Here is a 26,417-nt window from a genome sequence, read left to right on the forward strand (position 1 = left end):
CCATCTTTGCTCCAATGGAGCCTCGCTGCAGGAGGGGAAGAGAGAGACAGAGAGGAAGGAGAGGGGGAGGGATGGAGAAGCAGATGGGTGCTTCTCCTGTGTGCCCTGGCCGGGAATCGAACCCAGGACTTCTGCATGCCAGGCCGACACTCTACCACTGAGCCAAGTGGCCAGGGCAAGGATGAAATCTGACTTCTCAACAGAAACATTTGAGGCCAGAATGGAATGGCAAGAAATATTCAAAGTAATGCAGAATAAGAGCCTACAACCAAGACTACTTTATCCAGCAAGGCTATCGTTTAAAATTGAAGGAGAAATAAAAAGCTTTACAGACAAAAAAAAAACAACAAAAACTCAAGGAATTCACTACAACCAAACCAAGGCTGCAAGAAATGCTAAGGGACCTGTTGTAAACAGATCAAAGGAGAAAAAGAATATAGCAAAAGAGGAATACAGTTTTAAAGAATAAAATGGCAATAAACAATTACATATCAATAATAACCTTAAATGTAAATGGATTAAATGATCCTATCAAAAGACATAGGGTAGCTGCGTGGATAAGAAAACAGGACCCATACATATGCTGTCTACAAGAGACACACCTTAAATCAAAAGATGCACATAGCCTGAAGATAAAAGGATGGAAAAAAATATTTCATGCAAATGAAATGAAAAAAAAGTTGGGGTAGCAATACTTATATCAGACAAAATGGACTTTAAAACAAAGACTATAGTTAGAGATAAAGAAGGTCACTACATAATGATAAAGGGAGCAATCCAAAAGGAAGATATAACTGTTATAAATATCTACGCACCTAATATAGAAGCACCTACATATATAAAGCAGATGTTGATAGATATAAAGGGTGAGATTAACAGCAATACTATAATAGTAGGGAATTTCAATACCCCATTAACATCAATAGATAGATCCTCAAGAAAGAAAATTAACAAAGAAACAGCAGACTTAAAGGACATACTAGATCAACTCAATTTAATAGATATCTTCAGAACCTTTCACCCTAAAACAGCAGAATATACATTCTTTTCAAGCACTCATGGTACATTCTCTAGAATAGACAACATGCTAGGGCACAAAAGCGGACTCAAAAAATTTAAGAAGATTGAAATCATATCGAGCACTTTCTCTGATCACAATGGCATTAAACTAGAAATCAACCACAACAGAAAAACTGAAAAATGCTCAAACACTTGGAAACTAAATAGCATGTTATTAAATAATGAATGGGTAAACAATGAGATCAAAGAAGAAATAAAAAAATTCCTAGAAACAAACAATAATGAGCATACATCAACTCAAAATTTATGGGACAAAGCAAAAGCAGTCCTGAGAGGGAAGTTATAGCATTACAGGCATACCTCAAGAAGCCAGAAAAAGCTCAAATAAAGAACTTGACCCTACATCTAAAAGAACTAGAAAAAGAACAGCAAGTAAAGCTCAGACCTAGTAGAAGGAAGGAAATAATAAAGATCAGAGCAGAAATAAATGACATAGAGGCTAAAGAAACAATACAGAGGATCAATGAAACCAAGAGCTGGTTTTTTGAAAAGATAAACAAGATCAATGAACCTTGAACTAGACTCACCGAGAAAAAAAAAAGAGGACTCAAATAAATAAAATAAGAAACAAGAGTGGAGAAATAACAACTGACACAACAGAAATACAAAATATTGTAAGAAAATACTATGAAGAACTGTATGCCAAAAAACTAGACAACCTAGATGAAATGGACAGATTCCTTGAAACATATAATCTTCCAAAAATTAATCTGTAAGAATCAGAAAACCTAAACAGACCAATTACAACAAATGAGATTGAAACAGTTATCAAAAAACTCCCAAAAGAGAAAAGTCCTGGGTCTAATGGCTTCACAAGTGAATTCTACCAAACATTCAAAGAAGAACTAACTCCTATCTTTCTCAAGCTATTTCAAAAAATTCAAGAGGAAGGAAGACTTCCAAGCTCCTTTTATGAGGCGAGCATAATTCTGATTCCAAAACCAGGCAAAGACAACACAAAAAAAGAAAATTATAGGCCAATATCCCTGATAAATTAGATGCAAAAATCCTGAACAAAATATTAGCCAACTGGATCCAGCAATATATGAAAAAAATCATACACCATGAACAACTGGGATTTATTCTTGGGAGGCAAGGCTGGTACAATATTCACAAATCAATCAATGTGATTCATCACATAAACAAAAGGAAGGAGAAAAACCACATTATAATTTCAATACATACAGAAAAAGCGTTTGATAAAATCCAGCACGCATTCATGATCAAAACTCTCAGCAAAGTGGGAATACAGGGAACATACCTCAACATGATAAAGGCCATCTATGACAAACCCATAGCCAATATTATACTCAATGGGCAAAATTTAAAAGCAATCCCCTTAAGATCAGGAACAAGGCAGGGGTGCTCCCTTTCACCACTCTTATTCAACATAGTTCTGGAAGTCCTAGCCACAGCAATCAGACAAGAAAAAGAAATAAAAGGCATCCAAATTGGAAAAGAAGAAGTAAAACTATCATTATTTGCAGATGATATGATATTGTATATAGAAAACCCTAAAGTCACAGTAAAAAAACTACTAGACCTGATAAAGAATTCAGCAAGGTGACAGGATATAAAATCAATACTCAGAAATCAGAGGCATTTTTATACATTAACAATGAACTGTCAGAAAGAGAAATTAAGGAATCAATCCCCTTTACCATTGCAACCAAAAAAATAAGGTACTTAGGAATAAATTTAACCAGGGAGATTAAAGACTTGTACTCAGAAAATTATAAAAACACTGATAAAAGAAATCTGGGAAGATACAAACAAGTGGAGGCATATTCCATGCTCATGGTTAGGAAGAATAAACATCATTAAAATGTCTATTTTACCCAAAGCAATTTATAAATTCAATGCAATACCGATTAAAATACCAATGACTTACTTCAAAATATAGAACACATATTCCAAAAATTTATATGGAACCAAAAGAGAACACGAATAGCCTCAGCAATTTTGAAAAGAAAGAATAAAGTGGGAGGTATCACACTTCCGGTTATCAAGTTATATTATAAGGCCATTGTACTCAAAACAGCCTGGTACTGGCATAAGAACAGGCATATAGATCAATGGAACAGAACTGAGAACCCAGAAATAAACCCACACTTTTATGGACAACTGATATTTGACAAAGGAGGTAAGAGTATACATTGAAGTAAAGACAGCCTCTTCAACAAATGCTGTTGGGAAAATTGGACAGCTACCTGCAAAAAAATGAAACTAGACCACCAACTTACACCATTCACAAAAATAAACTCAAAATGGACAAAAGACTTAAATGTAAGCTGTAAAACCATAAGCATCTTAGAAGAAAACATAGGCAGTAAGCTCTCTGACATCTCTCGCAGCAATATATTTGCTGATTTGTCTCCACAGGCAAGTGAAATAAAAGACAGGATAAAGAAATGGGACTTTATTAAAATAAAAAGATTCTGCACAGATAAAGACAATAAGAACAGAATAAAAAGACAAACTACACAATGGGAGAATATATTTGACAATGCATCTGATAAGGGGTTAATAACCAAAATTTATAAAGAACTTGTAAAACTTAATACCAGGAAGACAAACAATCCAATCCAAAAATGGGCAAAATAAATGAATAGACACTTCTCCAAAGAGGACACACAGATGGCCAACAGGCATATGAAAAAATGCTCAACATCACTAATTATTAGAGAAGTGCAAATTAAAACCACAATGAGATATCACCTCACACCAGTCAGAATGGCGCTCATCAATAAAACAACACAGAATAAATGCTGGCGAGGATGTGGAGAAAAGGGAACCCTCCTGTACTGCTGGTGGGAATGCAGACGGGTGCAGCCACTGTGGAAAACAGTATGGAGATTCCTCAAGAAATTAAAAATTGAACTGCCTTTGGACCCAGCTATACCACTGTTAGGAATATACTCCAAGAACACCATAGCACTGTTTGAAAAGCAGAAATGCACCCCCATGGTTATGGCAGCATTGTTCACAATAGCAAAGATCTGGAAACAGCCCAGTGTCCATCAGAGGACGAGTGGATGAAAAAGCTTTGGTATATATATACTATGGAATACTACTCTGCCATAAGAAATGATGACATCGGATCTTTTACAACATGGATGGACCTTGATAACATTATACTGAGCGAAATAAGTAAATCACAAAAAACTAAAAACTATATGACTCCATACATAGGTGGGACATAAAAATGAGACTAAGAGACATGGACAAGAGTGTGGTGTTTACGGGGGGGCGGGGGGAGGGAAGGAAGGAGAGGGGGAGGGGTTGGGGGAGGGGCGCAAAGAAAACTAGATAGAAGGTGATGGAGGACAATCTGACTTTGGGTGATGGGTATGCAACAGAATTGAATGACAAGATAACCTGGACATGTTTTCTTTGAATACATGTACCTTGATTTATTGATGTCACCCCATTAAAATAAAAATTTATTTATAAAAAAAAGAAATTAAAATTGCATCAAAACTAGAGTATGCACCAAAAAACGGATTTCAGATTTGGAGTCAGCGATGCAGAAATATATAGAAACAGTTCTAAAATCTCATACAGCAGAAAATAAAAAAAAAGTGTTCCCCAATGTATAATTTAAATATTTATAATATAATGCTATAAAACTTAATTTGTCATTAGAATCTAAAATTTCAAATATAAACATCAGCCCAACAGAAGTGGAAGCCATAGAACTAGTTAACTTATTTCAGTTTACATTTCATGAAACAGTCAAATTTGAAATTGCATGATTTAAAATTCTTTACCTTTATTAAGCGTAGTATGCGAAGAAGTCCAATAATTTTAAAAAAGATTTCAATCAAGTCTAAAGTAGAATAAGTGAAAATTCCCTCAGGAACTATTATGTCTATGATGCCAACTAGTGTAATTACTAATTCAAATGTGTTCCATGTCTGCAAAAAGTATTCCTTCCTCATTACTGTTATCTGTTGATTTAAAAAGAAATTATATTATTTGTGCTTTTTCTGTACCATTTTCCTATAATAACTGAAAACATCACTTGTTTGGTGTTTCTCTGATCTACCTCAACAATCTATTTCTCTAAATTACTAGTGAGAGCCCTGGTCGGTCTGCTCAGCGATAGATTGTTGGCCTGGTGTTTAGAAGACCCAGGTTAGATTCCTGGTCAAGGCACACAGGAGAAGCGACCATCTGCTTCTCCAACCCTCCCTTCCCCTCTCTCTTTATCTCTCCCTCTCTTCTCCCGCAGCCATGGCTGAAATGATTCAAGCAAGGTTAGCCCTGGGTGCTGAGGATGGCTCTATGGTCTCACCTCAGGTGTTAAATGAGCTCAGTTGCTGAACAATGAAGCAGCAACCCAGACCCACAAAGCATCGCCTGATAAGGGGCTTGCCAGGTATTTCCATGTCTGGGCACATGTGGGAGTCTGTCTGTGCCTCTCTGATGCTTACTTACTAAATAAATAAATAAATAAATAAATAAATAAATAAATAAATAAATAAATAAAATACTAGTAAGTATCTTAAATTGAAATATTAGTATTTTATTGACATATCTATCCCAAAGGAGAAAATATTCAAAATACCTACTACTTTATGATAATTTATTAATTTATTCTTTCTTTATTTTAAAAAAACTTTTATTGTAAACCTACTATATCTAACAAAGTGGGAAGTTTAAAAAAATATTGTCGATTTCAGCCTGGGAGATTGGGTTTCCTGTGGAATTTTAAATAAAAAGTTGGTTTGGAGAAAATATATTTGCTTTAAATATGTTGTTTGAGACATCTGCACAGTAATTTGATGGAAAAATCCAGTCAGCTATTGTCTTTATCACCTGAGGCTCTAGATAAAATCTGACTGGAGATGTGAATATAGGCATCATTAGACTATCAATGGTAATTGATGCCAAGGAAGAGAAGAGATAGCATGGTCTCTGGAGCCTTTACCATATAATTCAGGGCTATGTCTCCTGTCTCATTTTCTATCTTCCGCACACAAATTTTTTTTTTTCTGCACACAAATTTAACATCTCTCCAATATCCATTTTGACCAACTCATCCCTAAGCATCAGTCATCAGGAATTATGTTCCTTGTGTGTGCCACAATGTTGCCTTTAAGTTTTCCCTTGTTCTTGTTTTTTATTATGCTATGTACTCATGGTACTCATTCCTTACTTTTGCTCCTATTCATTATTCAAAATTCAGCTCAAGCATCTACTACCCTTGAAAGCCTTTCTTCTCTGACCCTACTATTGTGTGTAAGGATCTTTTTCCCCCCTTTATAGCAACTGTGTAGTCTTTTATTATAATACCGAAGATAACTGATTTGTAATGTTGATTAATTGTCTTCATTTAGTCACCATGATCCAAAGAAAATATAGGAGGCAGACACATTCATGTCCCAGGGAGAATATAAGAGCTATTATAAATTAAGAAATTCTGTGCTTATTTATAAACAGACTCCTGTGTGTTTAATGGTAGAATTATTTCCCTTGAGTCTGCTCACATTTGGCCAGGATGAGAAAATTCAATGTATGAATCCAGAAAAAAGACCAGATTCTGGCCTTGTGAGGTCCAGCCCACATCACCACTTAGCCTCTGTAGATGCCTCATTTTCTTCTTATTGAAACAGGCATAGGTTGGATCATTCTCTTAGAAACTTGAGATGATTGGTATAAAAAATAAGTCTTTATTCAAATACCAAGTATTCAGAAATATGAAGGAGTTATCTTGAAATCAGTAGAACACAGCTATAGGAGAGGTAGAACCTGGTATGAAAGGATAATGTGGGCTTCAAAGAGACAGAGGTTTGTTGAATGTAAGTTTGTCAAAAAACGTTTGTAAATTCAGGTCATCCAACCCTCTGGCTCTTGGATGAAGAATAGTGATTACCCTTTCTCTGAGAAGGTTTCAAAAGACCCATTTCTCTAATAGGTTGAAGAGCATTTGGGAAAATGTTGAAAATATAGGGAGGAAATTTTAAGGCAGGTTTATTTATTAGAAAGGACAATAACTTTAAGGGACTAGTTCCGATTCTATTATTTGTTGGCTATGTGGCTTTAGACAAGTTGTACAACTTATCAGAGACTTGGGTCCCTCATCTGTAAAATGCAAAGCATGGTATATATCTACCTTAAAAGGTTAATTTAAGGATTTAAAATGTTATCAAAATGACTGGTGCTTTATGGCTGATTCTTTATTAACACAATGGATATTTTAAAAGGCACAGTACAAAGGAGCAGAACTGAACTAAATAGAAAACAGGGTAAAGGAAATGGTAAGTAAAGGCAAGCTTGAAAATTGGGCAGTGATAGCTCTGGCTGGTTGGCTCAGTGGTAGAGTGTTGGCCTAGAGCGCAAATGTCCCTGGTCTGAATCCCAGTCTAGGCACACAAAAGTGCCAATCTGCTTCTGCACCCCTCCCTCCCTCTCTCTCTTCTTTCTCTCTCCCCTCCTTTAGCCATGGCTCAATTAGAGCAAGTTAGCCCCAGACACTGAGGATGGCTTCAAGGCCTCCATCTTAGGTACTAAGAAGAGCTTGATTGCCGAGCAAAGAAGCAACAGCCCAGTGGGCAGAGCATTGCCCCTTAGTAGGTTTGTGGGATGGATTCCTGTCGGGGCACATGTGGGAGTCTGTCTCTCTGCCCACCTCCTCTCACTGAATAAAAAGAAAAGAAAAAGAAAATTGGATAGTGAGGATGAATCCTGAATTAAGTAGAAGGGAGACAAGGCCAGGGTTGCAGAGTTGGGAATATTCTCTCAGCTATAAAGTATAACCATGTCTCTACAGTCCAGTGCTGCTGTCATAAGTGGGCCTAAATGAATGAAGCTGCACCTATGCATGGCTATGATGGCAGCTTAAATGTACAGACTGCAAATAATCATAAAGCTAGAGAGATCTGCAATAATTATTTAGGCCAACCCTGACTCATTTATAGAAGAAAAAAAAATTGAAGAGGGAAGAAGTTCAAGGACCTCGTGAACAGTTTGTCAGAGAACACCCAATCCAGAGTCAAATTTACTGACTCTTAGCTCTGTGCTCTTTCCACTATAGTACATTATAGTACATAATATTACGTAATATTATAGGGAACTCCTCACTCTCACCCTAACCCTAGAAGCAATCCTAACATTGTTTTATTTTCTCTTAAATATATAAAATATCTTATAGTCATTCCAAATAACTTGGAATTTATGTGACTGGGTGTGAATCCATCCCCTCTCCAACATTATGGCTCTGCAGTAGTATTTTAGTTTTCTACTAAATATCCAATATCAAGTATAATTTGTCCAAATATCAAGTATAATTTTTTTAAAGATTTCATTTATTAATATTTAGAGAGTGAAGAGAGGGAGAGAAATGGGGGTGGAGGGAGGAGCGAGAAGCATCAACTCATAGTTGCTTTCCGTATGTACCTTGACCAGGCAAGCCTGGGATTTCAAACCGGTGACTTCAGCATTCCAGGTCAACACTTTATCCACTGTGCCACCACAAGTCAAGCGTAATTCTTTTATTTAAATCCTCTGGCTAAAATTCTTTATATTACAACTAATTGATCCATATGACACAATACTGTTATCATTTTGTGGGTGTTCATTTTCATTATTTCACAATTACCTTTACATTGGATTTAAAAATCAAATCATGATAATAATTATCAGTCTATTTGTCCATTTATTTACTATATAGTATAAAAATAGTAAAACCAACATCTCTGAGCTCACTACCCTGCTACGATTAGGAACATTGCCAATAGCTGTGAAACTCACTCTGGGACCCTTTGACACACACTACTTAAAAGTTATTTTTGCAAACACAAAATCAATCCTTAAAGTACGGCTATGTTCTATTGAGTCACTCTAAAAATCACCTTTAAAAACTAAAGCTGGCCCTGGCCGGTTGGCTCAGCGGTAGAGTGTCGGCCTGGCGTGCAGGAGTCCCAGGTTCGATTCCCGGCCAGGGCACACAGGAGAGGCGCCCATTTGCTTCTCCACCCCTCCCCCTCTCCTTCCTCTCTGTCTCTCTCTTCCCCTCCCGCAGCGAGGCTCCATTGGAGCAAAGATGGCCCGGGCGCTGGGGATGGCTCTGTGGCTTCTGCCTCAGGCACTAGAATGGCTCTGGACGCAACAGAACGATGCCCCAGAGGGGCAAAGCATCGCCCCCTGGTGGGCATGCCGGGTGGATCCCGGTCGGGCGCATGCGGGAGTCTGTCTGACTGCCTCCCCGTTTCCAGCTTCGGAAAAATGAAAAAAAATAAAATAAAAAAATAAAAAAGTAAAAACCTAAAGTTTATTTGTTTAAGAAGTGGAAGAGAATTTCATATACTCTTAAAAAACTTCAGCTAGTATTGAAAATGAAGTTAAGAAATCTCCTTTTCGAATATAACACACACACACACAAACACACACACACTTCGAATTACCTTAAATAGGGCCTCCAGGATGTAAAATGCAATAAAAAAATAGTAAGAATATTTCAATTCATTTTCATAGATTTGACCTAAATTAGGCACCCAAGAAATTATAATAAAGAACATATTCATTAGTACCACAAGGTATCCGACATACTCAAATTCTTCAGTAAATACTATTTTATGAACTATATGAAGTAAGAGAGATCTGTAAAAAAAAAAAAAGAGTTTTATTTGATAAAAGAATTACATTGATAACTTTCCTGACATGTCAGGTTCTCTTTTAATCATCACTAGCTACAGAGCCCAGCTGAGTTCTAGGAGGTAGCCTCGTTAGCTAGCACTTTCTGGCACCCTGCTTCAGGTATTGTCCTTTTAATTCCCACTTCTGTTAAATGACTCCGTACTGGTTTATCCTCTTTCTTTCTCACCTTTCTCACCTCTCAGTCATTTTTACTGTATTTTTAATAGAAATACTCCTGTTCATAAGATAAGGCAATTTAAACTGGAAATATTTTAAAGAAAAGAAAAAAAATACTTTCCACCTTCCAAAACTTCTATTTCTCAGAGATAAGTACTATTAACAGTCTGAATAGTGTTCCAATCCTTTTGTTTATGTAATCAATATCTATAAACACAAAAGGAATTAATCATATGTATTGTCCTGTAATCTGATTCTTTTTTTCTCCTAACAATATATTATGAGCCTCTTTTCTTGTTAAGGCATAAAGTAAAGAACAAACCCTAGGATGTATGTGTGGAACAGTATGGGCCTACATTTTATCAAAAAATGTAAAGTAATGTACTATATATGCTGTGGAAAATTATTTTCATGTCAAGTATGCTAGAGAATGGAATTATAAAGATTTACTTCACTTATTTTTTACATTATTTTTAAATATTCAAACAATAGAATAAGCTATTGTTAAAACTCAAATGAAATAATTAATTATTACTGATTGAAGATTGGTTAAAATATCATATTTCCCCATGTATAAGATGCACCTTAATTTTGGGGCCTGAAATATGAAAAAAAAATGTATTATGTAATGTTACTGAACTCAAGTTTCATTCATCATAAAATTCATACAACTCCTCATCGCTGTCAAAACTCCCATCCATTAGCTTGTCCTCATCTGTGTCTGATGATGAATCACTGTCTTCATCTATTGCATCATCCTCAGTTCCATCTATGGCATTTGAAATGCCACACTTCTTAAATGACTTGACAAGGATCTCAATCTTGATATTATTCCAGGACCTTTTCACCCTGGTACAAACTTCTCCTATAGTTGGTTTCTTCACTCTTCCTTCTGGTGTTAAATTGTCCCCAGAAGACTTTATCCACTGGTTCCATTCATCTCTCATGGCAGCTTTAAAGAGTTTGTTAATGCTGACATCAAGTGGTTGGAGCTGGGATGTCAAGCCTCCAGGAATAATGACAGGTTTTGTTTTTTGCTCTGCAGCAATCTTTGTGTTTTTTTGTTATGTGTGCTTTGAACTGATCAAGCACCAATAGGGCAATTTTGCATAAAAGCCCACCTGGTCTCCTTTTCCAAACTTTCTCAAATCAAATCTTCATCCCATTATGTCTATCCAACCCTTATCATGAATGTGAACAATCACTCCTAGAGGAATGTCTTCTTTTGGCATTGTTATGCATTTGAAAATCAGCATAAGAGGCAGCTTGGTTCTGTCAGCACAATAAGCTAGAACAACTGTATAATGGCTCTTGTCATGTCCACTTGTCTTCATAGTTACAGTTTTCATCCCTTCTTATCAACAGTTCTGTTACTTGGGACATCAAATTGAAGGGGGACTACATCCATATGTGCAATCTGTCCCAACTCAAGCTAATACATCTTCTGACACTGAATGACAAAATGATGAAATTCAAGGACCTTCGGCTCATAGCTTCCAGGCATCTTTTGGGCAAGTTTAGTGCTTGTACACATGCTTAGTCCATTCCATTTCATGAACCTGAAGCACAATTGTGTCCTTTGAAATCAGTAACTTCTTTTTCATCAGCAATTCTTGCCTTGTGCTGAAACATCTTTGTGGATACAGGGATTCTAATTGCCCTTTGCTGTTAAATCCATATCTTCAATTCTCTCTTTAAATACTGCCATGAGACAGACTGAGTTAGAAACTTTGTATATCATCTAGCCTAAAAATATGATCCCAATTTAACTTGAGGACCATGATAGCATTTCAAGCTTTCGGTGTCACTATGGGTAAAAGCCATATCCCAAAAGTATTAAAATGTGGGTATTCTCTTTTTCCTAATGCACAATTACTCTGGTAAAGTGACTAAAGGTCCATTTGAAAAAAAGATTGAGAGACTATTTATCCTGTATACATGTGGTATTGTTGTCATCTTTTCTGAAGGGCTATGGGCCTGAGAACTGATGTAGATCTAGAGAAAAGGTGAGGAATCATGATTTTTTTTTTTTTTTTTTTTGCAGTAGGTGATCTCATCCCTTTGCCCACCAGCTCATTGTCTTTTTTTTTTTCTTAAGAGAGAGAGACAGGGACAAATGAGAAGAAAGAGAGATGAGAAGCATCAACTCATAGTTGTGACACCTTAGTTGCTCATTGATTGCTTTCTCATATGTGACCCCTTGCTCAAGCCAGTGATCTTTGGGGTCAAGCTAATGACCCTGTGCTCAAGCTAATGAGCCTGCACTGAAGCCGGCAACCTCAAGGTTTCAAACCTGGGTCCTCAGTGTTCCAGGCCAATGCTTTATCTACTGCACCACCACCTAGTCAGGACCAGCTATCTGTTTTTAGAAAAGTCAAGTAACACTGAGTTAACTGTATATTGCCCTTTGACATACATAATTTGTTAGTCATTCCCAGGTTTGCTGTTCACAGAATAAAATATGCATACTTTTTCTTTGACATTTAAGTGTTGCCGTTTGTCTTCTGCCAGTCCCAAATTCTTTTGATACAAAAGAGACTAGTTCTCTTGCAGCTTCAGCTATTGCCAACCATGTCCTGCAGAAGATATCTATCATTGAGTTTATTACTGTTGCCTTGGTGAAGGGAAATGTCCTTCAGGTGAATAAAGACAGAGAATAAGGTCATGAGGTTAGTTCTTCATTCTCATATAATTAATCTAGTTATATATCCCAATTTTTATTATCTGTACCTCATTATTATAGGTTTTTGACCCAGTCAAGCTTCAAAAACCCATTTGAGGAGTGTAACTGTACCAACTCCAAGTGTCCCTGACAGAATGTTGAAACTTGAATTATCATGAATAAGGCCATCAGGCCAATAAATTCTTCACAGTTTGGCTTTATCTTGTAATCTTTTCAAGAATTATTCCCTTATACATTCTACTAGTGTTCTCTAGTATTAGTCAGGTATTGTAATTCCTTCAGTTGATAAGTTTTAGTATCATGAAATAGGGACTATTTTTCACTCTCTAGCTATGCTGAGATCTAACCTGGGTAATTACCTTGGAAACAATGAAAGGTGGTAGAGACTAACCTGAAACAAAGACAAGCTCCATCTTGTGATGTCTTGGCAGCATCTGAAGGTGCTAGGGGGATTTTATCCTCTAGCAGGGTAAAGGTGGCTGCTTCTATCAGAACAGAGTGTTCATGAGGCTGTGGGGGTTCAAGATCCTCAGGTTGGTCCACCAAAATGTTACCACATTGGAGCTCAGGGTCCTGATATTTTTCTATCAGAGCCCTGCCAATGCTATGCATTTATTCTTATTTGCTCAGTTCTAGCTTCATTTCTCCAAATTAGATACACCATATTGGTTTTATATTCAATTCTGAATAAGTTTAATTTTTAATTTTAAGAATTATAAGTATTTTTTCATTTTTCTGTTCAGTTTCTTTTGGTGATTGACTTGTCCATGTTCATGAGTCCATCACCTATTAATTGCAACATTTCAGTAATACTTATGGTCCATATTAAATGATTCTATTAACTGAAGTTTTAAGGATGTCAATCTGCTGTAATTTCTACTCATTTCCTTCCATGGTTATTTGTTTCTTTTTGTGTTTGTTGAATTTTGATGGTGATGATTTCATCCATTGATTAGAGAACTTAATTTTGAATAGAACACTATTCAGTGTTAACATTTAAGTGCTTACCCAGTGCTAGTCCCTAGACTAAGGACTTTTACACATACTATGTAATATTTACAACAATTCTGTAAAGAAGGCAGAGGAGAACCCAACTAGCATATTTTAACTATATGTTTAAACTACATATTTACTATATGTCAGTTGCTTTGCCAGCTGTTTTATGTAAATCAGTTAGCCTCTAGAATATGACAGATATTAGTATACCCATTTTTCAAATGAGAAAACTGAGACCTAAAAAATTCATTCAGCTAATAAATGATGGAGATGGGAATTCAAAAAGCATGTAACTTTGGAATATGTATTGCACACATTGAGATGAATGGCATTTTGGAAATTGTTTAAACCAGTGGTAGTCAACCTGGCCCCTACTGCCCACTAGTGGGCGTTCACAGCTTTCACAGTGGGCAGTAGCAGAGCAACCAAAGTATAAATAAAAGATAGATTTAACTATAGTAAGTTGTTTTATAAAGATTTATTCTGCCAAACTTAGCAAAAATCCAACATAAAGTACTTGGTAAGTAATTATTATTATATGCTTTAACTTGCTGTAACTCTGCTTTATAAATTTTATAAAGTAAAGTTACTTCCCTACTTTATAAATCACCATTACTATGGAACCGGTGGGTGGTTAGAAAATTTTACTACTAACAGAGATACAAAAGTGGGTGGTAGGTATAAAAAGGTTGACTACCCCTGGTCTAAAGGATGCATTGACTATAAATTCTAGTTTTCCAAATTTCTCTTTTTATTAAAGTTATATCAACAGATATAATTACTCAGAAACTTGTCACTCAACTTAGTACTAAAGGCTTTAAAATAACTATATTACAAAAATATTCTTTGGTGTTTATTAAGTATGATGGATTAAAGATAGACACAGTCTTTGATACTCTTACTGAGAAGAAGGGTCTATACTTCTTTCTCTTGAAACAAAGAAGTAAAAGACACACAAATTGGAAAGAAAGAAGTAAAATTATCTCTGTTCATAGATGACATGATCTTATATACAGAAAATTCTAGAAAATTCCTAAAAACTGAGAATAAATTTAGCAAAGCTTTAGGATACAGGGTCAATGTATAAAAACACACTAGGAAGAAACAATCAAAAGTAAAATTAAGAAAAAATAGACCCTGGCTGGTTGGCTCAGCAGTAGAGTATCATCAGCCAGGTGTGTGGAAGCCCAGGATTTGATTCCTGGTCAGGGAACATAGAAGAAGTGACCATCTGCTTCTTCACCCTTCCCCATTCTCTCTCTCTCTCCCTCTCACTTTCCCCTGTCTCTCTCTTCTCTTCCCACAGCCATGGCTCAAACGGGCACTGAGGATGGCTCCATGGCCTCGCCTCTGGCACTAAAATGGCTCAGTTTCCGAGCAACAGAGCAGCAGCCCCAGATGTGTAGAGCATCGCTCCATAGCGAGCTTGCCAGGTGGATCCTGGTCAGACACATGTGAGAGTCTATCTCTGCCTCCCCACCTCTCACTTAATAATAAAAAAGTAAGAGAAAAAAATTGATTTCAATAGCGTCAAAAAGAAAAAAAATGTTTAGGATTAAATTTAACTGAAAACTTGTACACTGAAAACAGTAAGACACTTCTGAAACAAATTGAAGCAGAACTCAGTAAGTGAAAAGATGTCCCATGTTCACAAATTGAAAAGTTTAATGTTGAGATGACAGCACTCCCCAACGCTACCTACAGATTCCATGCAAGCCCTGTGAAAATCTCAATGGCATTTTCCCAAAAATAGGCAAGCTAATTCAAAAATTGTTATACAATTGCCACTGACTCTAAATAACTGCAGCAATCTTGAATAAGAAAAGTTGATGAACTCATACTTTCTGATTTACAAATGGTCTAGAAGTTATGTAAAAAAATTTGAAATCTTCTCTAAAAACTAACATAATATTATCACATGATCTAGCAATTTTACTCCTAGCTGTATACCCAAAAGATGGTAAACAGGTATTCAAATACTTATACACAAATGTTCATAGCAGCACTATTAGCAAGAACCAAAAGGTGAAAAATAACCCAAATGTTTATCAATTGATGAATGGGTAAACAAAATGGGTATATGCATACAATGGACCATTATTCAGGGTAAGAAGAAATAAAAGTATTGGTACATGCCATGATGTGGATAAAAACATTATGCTGAGTGACAGACACCATAAACAAAAGGCTACATACTGTATGATTTTATTTCTATAAAACATTCAGAATAGATAAATTCACAGAGACAGGAAGAAGACTATTGCTATCTAGGTGTTCAGGCAAAGGGGCAATGGAAGTGAGTGATAAATAAGTACAGTACCGGGGTGATGAAAATGTGAGATTTGTTAAGAGGTAACGATTGCCCATCATTGTGTATTTACTAAATAACACCGAATGGCATGCTTGAAAATTGTTAATAGTTAACCTTGTTATGTGAAATCTATTTTAAAAAAAAGTTATACTATCTATTTTTAAGTAACATTGTATGTATGTAAGTAATATTTTGGAAAGTATTCAATATATAAATTTTTTAAAATAAAAAGGGAGGCCCTGGCTGGTTGGCTCAGTGGTAGAGCGTCGGCCTGGCGTGCAGGAGTCCCGGGTTCAATTTCCGGCCAGGGCACACAGGAGAAGCGCCCATCTGCTTCTCCACCCCTCCCCCTCTCCTTCCTCTCTGTCTCTCTTCCCCTCCCGCAGCCAAGGCTCCATTGGAGCAAAGTTGGCCCGGGCACTGAGGATGGCTCCATGGCCTCTGCTTCAGGCGCTAGAATGGCTCTGGTTGCAACAAAGCAACGCCCCAGATGGGCAGAGCATCGCCCCCTGTGGGCATGCCGGGTGGATCCCGGTCGGGCGCATGTGGGAGTCTGTCTGACTACCTCCTCGTTTCCAACTTCAGAAAATACAAAAAAAATAAAATAAAATAAAAAGGGAAATTCAAATGACTATAATAGCATTTCTAATAAGATTCAAAGGCACTTACCCTGATGAGACCTCTTCTTCCCTTTTAGTATTATACATCAAATTGAGCAATACTTTTCTAATAAAGCGAATAATTTTTTTGCTTTCAGAATAATTTTTTAATGTCTCTGGATCCATATAGCTAAAAAAGAAAGAGAAACAAACAAACAAACAAATAAATAAATTTTTGAACATGCTTTCAAAATTTTGGGTTAAGTGTAATACAGTAGTGTCAGAAAGCAAAAAGACTATTTTTCCCAGTGATGATTGGAAATGAGACATTTTTATGGGAATAGTTTCACAAAGTTGTTGCTACAGTAGACATATAATTATGAAGTTCTATTGTGGAGCTCACTCATGAAACAGAGAGTATAAAATACTGGAGTGACATGGTTTAAAATAGTAGAGAAATGAGGTTCAGGGGTAGAAAGCATACCATGTTTCAAATATCTGGGACCCCCATTATCCAGTGTAGCAATCTACAAATTGCCTTAGTACCATGTTTGCTTTGTAAAATGGAGGTAAAAATACCTGTGCCAGCCTGAGATAATTAAATGAGAAAGTAGGTATGGAACATCCTGGCCCTCTCACATACCCTCTCATCTCTTCTCCTTTACGTTCTGGACAAGTAGTCAGGGAATTTATGAGGGAAATACAAGTGGTATATTGAGAATTAAAATGGTTTCTTGGAGAAGTCAGTGGTAATAAAATCTCAAAAGATAGTTGTCCCAAGTTGTCAGTAGATTTCTGCTGACTTTTCCATTGAGACAGCTTAGATCTGTGTGCTGTGATTTAGTCATGCTTAGGCAATTTCCTTGGTTTTATGAGAAACTCGCCTGCTGCTGATGAAAGAATTCATTGTCTTTATCACAAGGAGGATAGAATTTGTCTTTGGGTCAAAGGTCCTAACTTAAAAAGTGGCTTAATAAAAGGTCATTTGCAATTTAAGTTCAAAGGTGGACTCTGTCTTTCCTACTGATTATAACGTCCTCACTCTGAAATTTGTGCAATTTCTCTGCTACAGGAAAACTGATGTAATTGGGGAAAAAATTTCTTCAGTTCTCTGTGATTCAATGTAATCATGTGGTTATTACACAGAACATCACTAATATGTATATGACTTGAATCAATCTTAATTTTTGAAATATTTATTAGACACCTATTACGCTTGTTAAATGCTGGGAGTAAACCATGAACAAATACTAGTTTCTCTTCTCAAGAATTTAGCAGACTGGTGGAATAAAACATGTAAATAAAAGTTGCATTATATTGTATATAATAAATATTTCTGTGGAGATAATAAGTAAGAGGACACACTGGACCCACAAAAGGAGGGACACAATTAGTATAGTTTTGGAAAATCAGGAAGTCTTCTTGAAGGAATTAACATCTAAGATATGATTATTTTACAAGTTCCTATGAATCCTAAAATTCTGCAATATCAATAAGTGTGTGATATTTGACAACCCAAATTATTAAGTAATTCAAGCTAATAAATTCCTATTTTATACCAACGTGTTTGCTGTTTAGATCTGCATTAGGAAAAGAGTATGATCTTTTCAACTGGATGGTAAGACAGCTTTGCTTCCAATCCAAGCTCTGTAATTTACTGAACAAATGACCTTGGGTAAATTATTTAGTCTCTCTGTATCTCACTTTTCCCATCTGCAAAATGAAGATAATAATAGCACTTATCTAATAGGACTTTAATACTTAAACTGTTAATATATTATATATGTAAAATGTTTAAGACTGTATCTGACACAGGACTAAATGAATTAAAGCTCTCTATTCAAAGTATTATTTCTTCGGTCATGACACAGGTATTTAGCACAGGTCCCGGTATGCCTTTATAAGCCTGACACTTTCTCTCCTTAGTTTTTTTTTTCTTGCCACAGGACACCCCCCCCCCCAAAAAAAACAAAAAAACATGAGGCTACTGATAGGAATCATCAGCAAATGGAAAAAATCAGCTCCAAGGCAGCTCGAGAAAGAAGCAAGTACTCAGCACAAGTGTAATGAATAGAAAGGTCTCGAGATTGGAACCCCATTTCACTAATCTTGATATCCCCCACAGTGCTTGGCGTATAGACTTGTGCATATTAGTATTCAACATTTATCTCTATATTCCAAAATTTGCCCTCATTGTCCACTACAGGGCCTTCCAACCCTTTAACCTCTTTCTTCCGCTGTTGACCTCCTCTTTGTGTCCATTTATTCATAGGCATCTGCTGCTTCTGCTTTGTTGGAGGATTTAAAGAGGAAAAACCAAGGCACTGGGTTGAACTGCCCTGTACTGCTTTTGTTGTTGTTGTATATACGTTTGCATTAACGTCTCCTGGACAATGCAGTGATAATGCTTTTCAGCATGTCATTTATTCATTCTTTGAAAAGTACACATCATATTGCTGCTTTAGGTTAATAACATTTGCCATACCCTCTCCCCAAACTACCCGGACACCACTCAGGGCCCCCAAGCATTTGAAGAGCTTGGAGCAACAGGGTAACTGAAGGCCCTTGTACTGTATATAAAATATTTAAACATTATTAATCAAGAAACTAAACATTTAAGTAAGATATTCTATTTTTCCTCTTTTGACAGATAGTGTCATAATGATTTGTATATCTAGGCTTCAATTAAAATGCATAGACTCTTTGAAAATCTATACTTGAGCTCCAATGAGAATGCGCTGCAGGGTGTGCTGGTTCTCACACATTCTTTACCTCTCCTGGACCACAAGCCGGTGTATGGGGTGGGGGGGACATCAGGCTGACACATCTTTTAAGTTTGGGGCCTTTTTCCACAAAGGCTCAGTTTGCTTATGAGATCATTAACAGCCATGGGAAAAGGTCCAAGAAGACTCCATAAATGAATTTAGGATCATTTGAGCAGGAGATTTAGCACCCAGAGTGTGGACCGCAACAAAAAGTTATGTCCGGGCTTTGTAGCTTTCTTCCTTGCACAGGGGATCAGCTAAGGGTAATGCCTAAAACCCTGACTTTGAGGAACTCATTGCTGAAAGGAGACTTTCAGAGAAATCATTACAAGTGTACACTGAGTGTTCAGAGAGGATGTATTGTGGGAAGAGGTGTCTGGGTGGGGATAAAAAGGAAGTCTTTGACTTAGTGATGCATTTGAGTAGTCTTAAGGGAAAAGCAAGAGCAGTTTATCACAGCTTAGCTTTGGGGACAAAAGTAGAAAGGGTCGAGCATCTCAGTCAGAAGGAGCAGCTTCTTTATGTACGCAGAAGGCTGAACGAGTAGTGCAAGTTGGGAAAGCTGAGTGTACGTGGTTTGGCCTGATTGTAGGGTGTAGAGCAGACAGTGGCTTGCACACATAATATTGCATGATCCCCAATTACCAGACAAAAGCAAGAAGGTGAACTTGCATGAATTCCTAAATGCAGTGGCTTAGGAGAATGGAAATTTTCTCCTGACAATGTACTTACTCGCCCTTCTCACCAAGGCTTCCTGCTGCACCTATCAGCATCTGGACTGCACTTTGAGACAGAATCTCACTCCTGTATTGTCTCTGGTAGCTTGCCTAGAAGAAACGTTAAGTCAAATCATTAATCAGCATGAATAACAGTGGCAACTTATTCCCTTTAATGAAAAAAAATAATCTGTGAGGAAGAAGTCAAAATCCCCAAATAATCTATTAGTATCTTTATAAAAAGAATCTCTCATGCAGTCCAGACGACGAGCCCAGTGTCGAAGATGGGTCTGAGCTGTGGGTGGAACCCAACTCTTTCTGTAGGAAACTAGGATTCTGCCAGATATTAATTACATTTTCCAAAATAGGGGGAGTTCTATGGTCAAATAAGTTTGGTAACCACTTCAAGCTGTATTTCCACTTCAAAAGTTCATAATGGATATTAGAATATTGAAGGCTCTGAGTCTACAGTGAAGGACCCTGATTTACATTTCTATTTAATTCTATTTCCCCAAATATTTTGACTACAGAACTGTCTTCAGCGTATTACTGGCTTTAAATAAATTGCTACTGCAATGGAGAACACAGTCACTCACTCATTCAGTCCATATATTTAGAGCTCACTCCATTTTAGGTTCATGCTTGGGAAAACCACTGTCCACACTGTCTCTGGCCTCCATGTGCTGAATGCTGCTGAAAATCATTGCATAGACCACCTTCCCAAATTAGAATTTATGCTATAACTAGGGATACCTGGGTTCCTTAGGCCCCAGGGGTACTATCTTCTCTACCATGTGCACAATCATTTATAAATATTAAAATATGGTTTTGATCCTGGTGGATACTAGAAAGAGATAGAACTGAATTAGAAGATGAGGGAATTCAATAGCATAGTATTTTTTTTCTCCTCAAACAATTAAAATACTTATAAAATAATGTAAGATTTAAATATGTTCTGTATTCTCAAAGATAAGCACTGTAACTTATGAGAAAATAAGAAAGCTGAAAACCATATATGGAATTCATGAAAGCAACACAAATGATAAAGCAGTTACATTACTAGAAATCTATTAATTCTTAAATCACCATTCACACCCAAATGTAAGAAAAAGTTAAGAGAATGCTTGATTCCCCAAAATAACTGCCATTTATTGAACTCTCTATTATTGAATTAACTGATATACATGTTTTATTTATTTATCTGTTTAAGTGAGAGTTGGGGAGATGGAGAGACAAAGTCCCACATGTGCCCAAACGGGATCCACCCACCTCCATCCCTCTAGGGCTGATGCTTGAATCAACTGAGCTGTCCTCAGTGCTTGAAGCCGACACTGGAACCAACTAAGCCAGTGGTCCTCAACCTTTTATGGGCCACGGACTGGTTTAATGTCAGAAAATATTTTTACAGACCGGCCTTTAGGGTGGGACAGATAAATGTATAATGTGACCGAGACAAGCGTCAAGAATGAGTCTTAGACGGATATAACAGAGGGAATCTGGTCATTTTTAAAAAATAAAACATTGCTCAGACTTAAATATAAATAAAACGGAAATAATGTAAATTATTTATTCTTTCTCTGTGGACTGGTACCAATGGCCCACGGACCAGTACTGGTCTGCAGCCCAGGGGTTGGGGACCACTGAACTAAGCCACTGGCTGTGAGTGGGGGAGGGGAAAAGGAAGAGAAGAAGGAGAGGGAGGAGAAGAAAAGCCAATGGTTGCTTTTCCTGTGTGCCCTGAACAGGATTGAACCCAGGATGTCCACATGGTGAGCTGCCACTCTATCCATTGAGTCAACCGGCCAGGGCCCAATATATATATATATATATATATATGTTTTATGTAAAAATATTTAATTCTTGTAATAAGTTTGTGAAGCAGGTATTCTGATTTGTATTTTCTTGATGAAAAAACTGAGGCTCAAGGAGTTAAGTAGTTTTCCCAAGATCACATTAGCAGCTCAGTTCTCTCTGAATGTAAACCTGCCTCCCATTTCCCCATATGGTGTACTGCTTCTCCTGTACCATGCCTTGCCATGCTCTGCTTCTTCTTCTAACCAACAGCTGTAGAGAAGATATTGCCCCAGTTAACAAGGGCTGGATGAGATTTAAATAGACATTCCCAAAGCTTTGAATACTGTAATAGACTAATAAATATTATGGTTAAGAGCAGGGACCATTAGAATTAAGACTGCAGGAACCAAATGAACAAACTGAGATAAATATGAAAATATGTCTAGAAGGAAGAAGGACTAAAAAGATATGAGGTGAAATGAAAATCTAGTTCAGAGAGATTCAACCTACTTTAGAAAAATAGGATTTTCTCATTAAGAATCACACATAGCACAAAAGCAGTGAAGATGTAATGATAGAAAACATATATTTAAGACAAGAAATCAAAAAGGTACATGGAGTGTATACTGTAAAAACACAGTATATCACAAGTGAAAAAAATCTAAGCAGTTAGTCATTTAGCATAAGTTTGCTCTTTTACAGACAGGGAGAATAAAGACTAAAAAGATAAGTCGTGAGTCACATGTCTTTTTAACAGTAAAAGTAAGACTCAAATGGAGTTCCCGCATTGTTTTAAGAGTTCTTGAATATTTTATTTTCCTGAAAAATCCAGAAACTGACTGGAAAATTAAAAATCTGAAAGTGAGTCAAAGACACGATCTTATAAAATCCTCTGGTGAAACAAAGCACCATACGGGCATGAGTTCATCCTTCGTGGTGGTACCTCAATTGCTTAAAGAAATTATTTAGGTTCTTGGGAAAGCTGCCTTTGAGACTCAACCTGTCTGCCAGGATTACTGCTGAAGAGAGAACAATTATACCGATAGGCCTTTTATTTTCCAAGTTAGATTGAGCAAGTAGAATGCTTGGAGTCCTGTACAGCTGGGATCGCTGAGAGGAGCATGACTGTTGCATATGCAATGAGGCAGGGCTGACTTGAACTTTTCAAGAGGATGAGTCATGGCAACTATGTAGACAATATTCAGTCCTGGAGAGGAAATGCTAACTAGCAGTTTCCCACAGAGTCCTATACGCTGCTGTTTTACACATAATTTGTCTAGTTTTTTTACCTGAGATTTTATATAAAAATATACTTCCTTATAATAGCAATTATTAATGAACTTGGTGGTATCCTTTCATAAAAACTGGCTTGGACCCAGAGAGCTGCAGTGTCATTGAGCTGACTTCACGCTGCACCTGAAGGTGGAGCTGAGCTGTATTTCCTGCTGTTGGAAGCTGTGACATTCCCAATTCCTCATAATAGAGCATCTTTTACTTAAACACAATTAAGTAGATTTTTTTTTCTCTCTCTCTCTTTTCAGTCAAGATGTCAAACTTCCTTTTGTCTTTGTAAACCATCTATTAAGCAATGCAGTGAGCATAATAAAGATGGCTTCAGCAAGGAAAACGTCTTTAGTATAATTTTAGGTCAAAGATAATTTCTTTTTTTAAGTGAGAGGAAGGAAGATAGAGAGACAGACTCCCACATGTACCCTGACTGGGATCCACCAAGCAACTCCTGTCTGGGGCTAATACCCAAATCAACTGAGCTATCCTCAGTGCCTGAGGCCAATGCTTGAATCAACCAAGCCATTGGTGCGAGAAGTGAAGGAGTGTAGGGGGAGAGGGAGGGAAAAAGAAGCAGATGGCCATTTCTCATGTGTGCCCTGACTGGGATGGAACCTGGGATGTCCCTATGCCAGGCCGAAGCACTATCCATTGAGCACACCAACCAGGGCCATGAAAAATAATTTTAAAAGTGTATAATAAAATACTAACTATTTGTGCTGACGAGAGATGCCTATTGGCCAGCTGCATTGCTTCAATGTTAAGGGTTTCGTCTATTTCTTCATTACACTTTGGACAGTTCACCTTTTGATGTTCTGTTGTTTCTCTTTGTCTCAGCTAAGTAAAACGCACATCAAAGCCAAAATATAATATATGAGTATTAACATATGTTTAGCATAAACTTCAAGCAATTCATGTACTAGTTTAGTATGAAAAATTATAGAAAATTTTCTAGATACAAAAAAAAATATTCAGATGAGTTTCCTCATTACTCACACAGTTACCTACAATGTAAATGACTGCCAGTTTGGGGGGGGGGTCAGAATTATAGCATACTTTTATCTTTACTTGGCATTATTAACAGTTCCTAAAGTATAACCACACATATAATCACACTTTAAACCAGTAGTTCTGAAAGTATGTTCCCCCATAGCATCAGCATTACCTGGAAACCTTTAGAAACACACATTCTCAGATCCCTTCATAGACCTACCAAATCAGAAATTCTGGGGAACAGGGCAACACTGCTCCTGTTTTTAAACATACATGTTGTAGTGTATATATATATATACACACACACACACACACAATTATATATATATATATAATTATATATATATATATACACATACATACAATGATAATATATCAATATATTATATAATTTCTCTTCTTCTTTTCCAAGTGAAAGGATGGGTGATAGAGAGACAGACTCCTGCATGAGATCCAACTGGGACTCAACCAGCAGTCCTTGTTTGGGGTTGATGCTTTGCCCATCTGGGGCCATGCTCACAACCCAGCTATTTTTAGCACCTGAGGCAGAAGCTCCATGGAGTGCTTGGGGTGAATATGCTCAAACCAATCAAGCCATGGCTGCAGAAGGAGGAGAGAGAGAGAGAGAGAGAGAGAGAGAGAAGGGGCAAGGGTAGGGGTGGAGAAGCAGTTGGTCACTTTTACTGTGTGCCTTGATTGGGAATTGTACCTGGGACATCCACACTCCAGGCCAGAGCTCTACCACTGAGCTAACTGGCCAGGGCCGCATATATTTTTTATATACTCAAAGAGATGGTCACTTCTCCTTTGTCCCATAGTAATCACAAAATTTCCTATTGTGTTAAGTAAGGAGATACCAATACAACGTGTCTGTCAATTATAAGCATTAAAAATTGTGAGTTAATATTTACAACATTTATACTTACTTATAGGCAATCATACTAATTTTGAAGGTGTAAATTAAAAATACTACTTGCTTACTACATATGGATTTTGAAATAAAATTGCTTTCTCCACCATGCTCCAATCTGCGTTAGCAAGATCTTTGTCTAATTTGAGTGAGGAGGCAGCAGATTTGATGATCTCTTGAAAGTGTTGAAATGTATAATAAAGTGATTTATATTTTGTTGATGTGATATCACCAAGACCTTTGATACAAAGAACACATCTTATAAATAATAGGAACATCACCATTTTGTTCTGAATTATAAAGTTTCCTTTTGTTCATATTATATCTCTTAAGTAGTTATTTTTTAAAGTTAAAGACAACATAAATTGTTTAATAATTGAAACACTAACAATTTCAAATTTCTCTTCTTTCATACTTCTCACAAAAGCTGAGGTGCACAATAATAATAATAGCTAATATTTCTTGAGTGTTCACCATATGCTGAAAAGTACATCTCAGCACTTTGCATGTATTTTTTTGATAATCTTGACCATTTGTTTTATTTTTATTTATTGACATGTGAGAGAGGGAGAAAAAACATGGCTTTGTTATTACACTTATTCATGAATTATTGGTTGGTTCTTTTTCTTTTCTTTCTTTCTTATTTATTTATTTATTTTGAGACAGAGAGGCAGGGAGAGAGAGAAACAGGAACATTGAGCTGCTCCTGTATGTGCCCTAACTGAGGAATCAAACAGGCAACTTCTATACTCTATGACAGTGTTCCAACCAACCAAGCTATCTAGCCAGGGCTTAATTTTCTCTGAATTTTAGAGGAAGAGAGAGAGAGGGGAGGGGGAAGGGAAGCATCTATTGTTCCACTCAGTTGTGTATTTTTTGGTTGTTTTCCATATGTGCCCTGACTGGGGATTGAACCCACAACCTTGTTGTTTTGGGCCAAAGCTCTTAACTGACTGCGCTAACTGGCCAGGGCCTATTGGTTGGTTCTTGTGTGTGCCCAGACTGGGGATCAAATCCACAACCTTGGCATATTAGAATGAACCTCTAACCAATTGAGCTCCCAGGTCAGGGCATGCTGACCATCTTTTGAGGTGAGTTTCTTTTCCCAGTTCCATAGACAAAGAGACAGAGGATTAAATTAAATTGGTAGACTGAGTAAAGCAGAATGGATTTTTCAATGTGGGCAGACCTCATCTAATTTCTTAAAGACCTGGATAGAACAACAAGCTGAGCAAAATAAAATTCACTCTGACTAATGGAATTTAAGGTGCGGAATGGTCTCACTTCTGCTTTCAGATTTGGACAGGAAGTAACATCGTTGTCTTTCCTGGTTCTCAGGCCTTTGGACTGCATGTGCATCTTCTATATTTATACATGCCATATAATTATAGATAGGTATAGATACATACATACATATATATATAATATACACATATACAGAGTATATGTATATATATATATCACAC

The 26,417-nt window shown here is 36.9% G+C and overlaps 1 protein-coding gene across 1 annotated transcript in view; it reads right to left on the minus strand.

Annotated features, from left to right (window-relative positions):
- Positions 1 to 26,417, minus strand: part of SLC9C1 (solute carrier family 9 member C1) — a 113,962-nt gene that overhangs the window by 33,662 nt on the left and 53,883 nt on the right. The window contains exons 11-16 of the mRNA XM_066346913.1: positions 25,023 to 25,189; positions 23,760 to 23,885; positions 19,984 to 20,078; positions 16,557 to 16,676; positions 9,489 to 9,684; positions 4,851 to 5,030 (exon numbers count right to left, since the gene is read on the minus strand). Coding sequence (XP_066203010.1) covers positions 4,851 to 5,030; positions 9,489 to 9,684; positions 16,557 to 16,676; positions 19,984 to 20,078; positions 23,760 to 23,885; positions 25,023 to 25,189 — 884 coding nt within the window. The remainder of the gene's footprint in view (positions 1 to 4,850; positions 5,031 to 9,488; positions 9,685 to 16,556; positions 16,677 to 19,983; positions 20,079 to 23,759; positions 23,886 to 25,022; positions 25,190 to 26,417) is intronic.

This window comes from Saccopteryx leptura, chromosome 8 (assembly GCF_036850995.1).
Source record: "Saccopteryx leptura isolate mSacLep1 chromosome 8, mSacLep1_pri_phased_curated, whole genome shotgun sequence".
Classification (NCBI taxonomy): domain Eukaryota; kingdom Metazoa; phylum Chordata; class Mammalia; order Chiroptera; family Emballonuridae; genus Saccopteryx; species Saccopteryx leptura.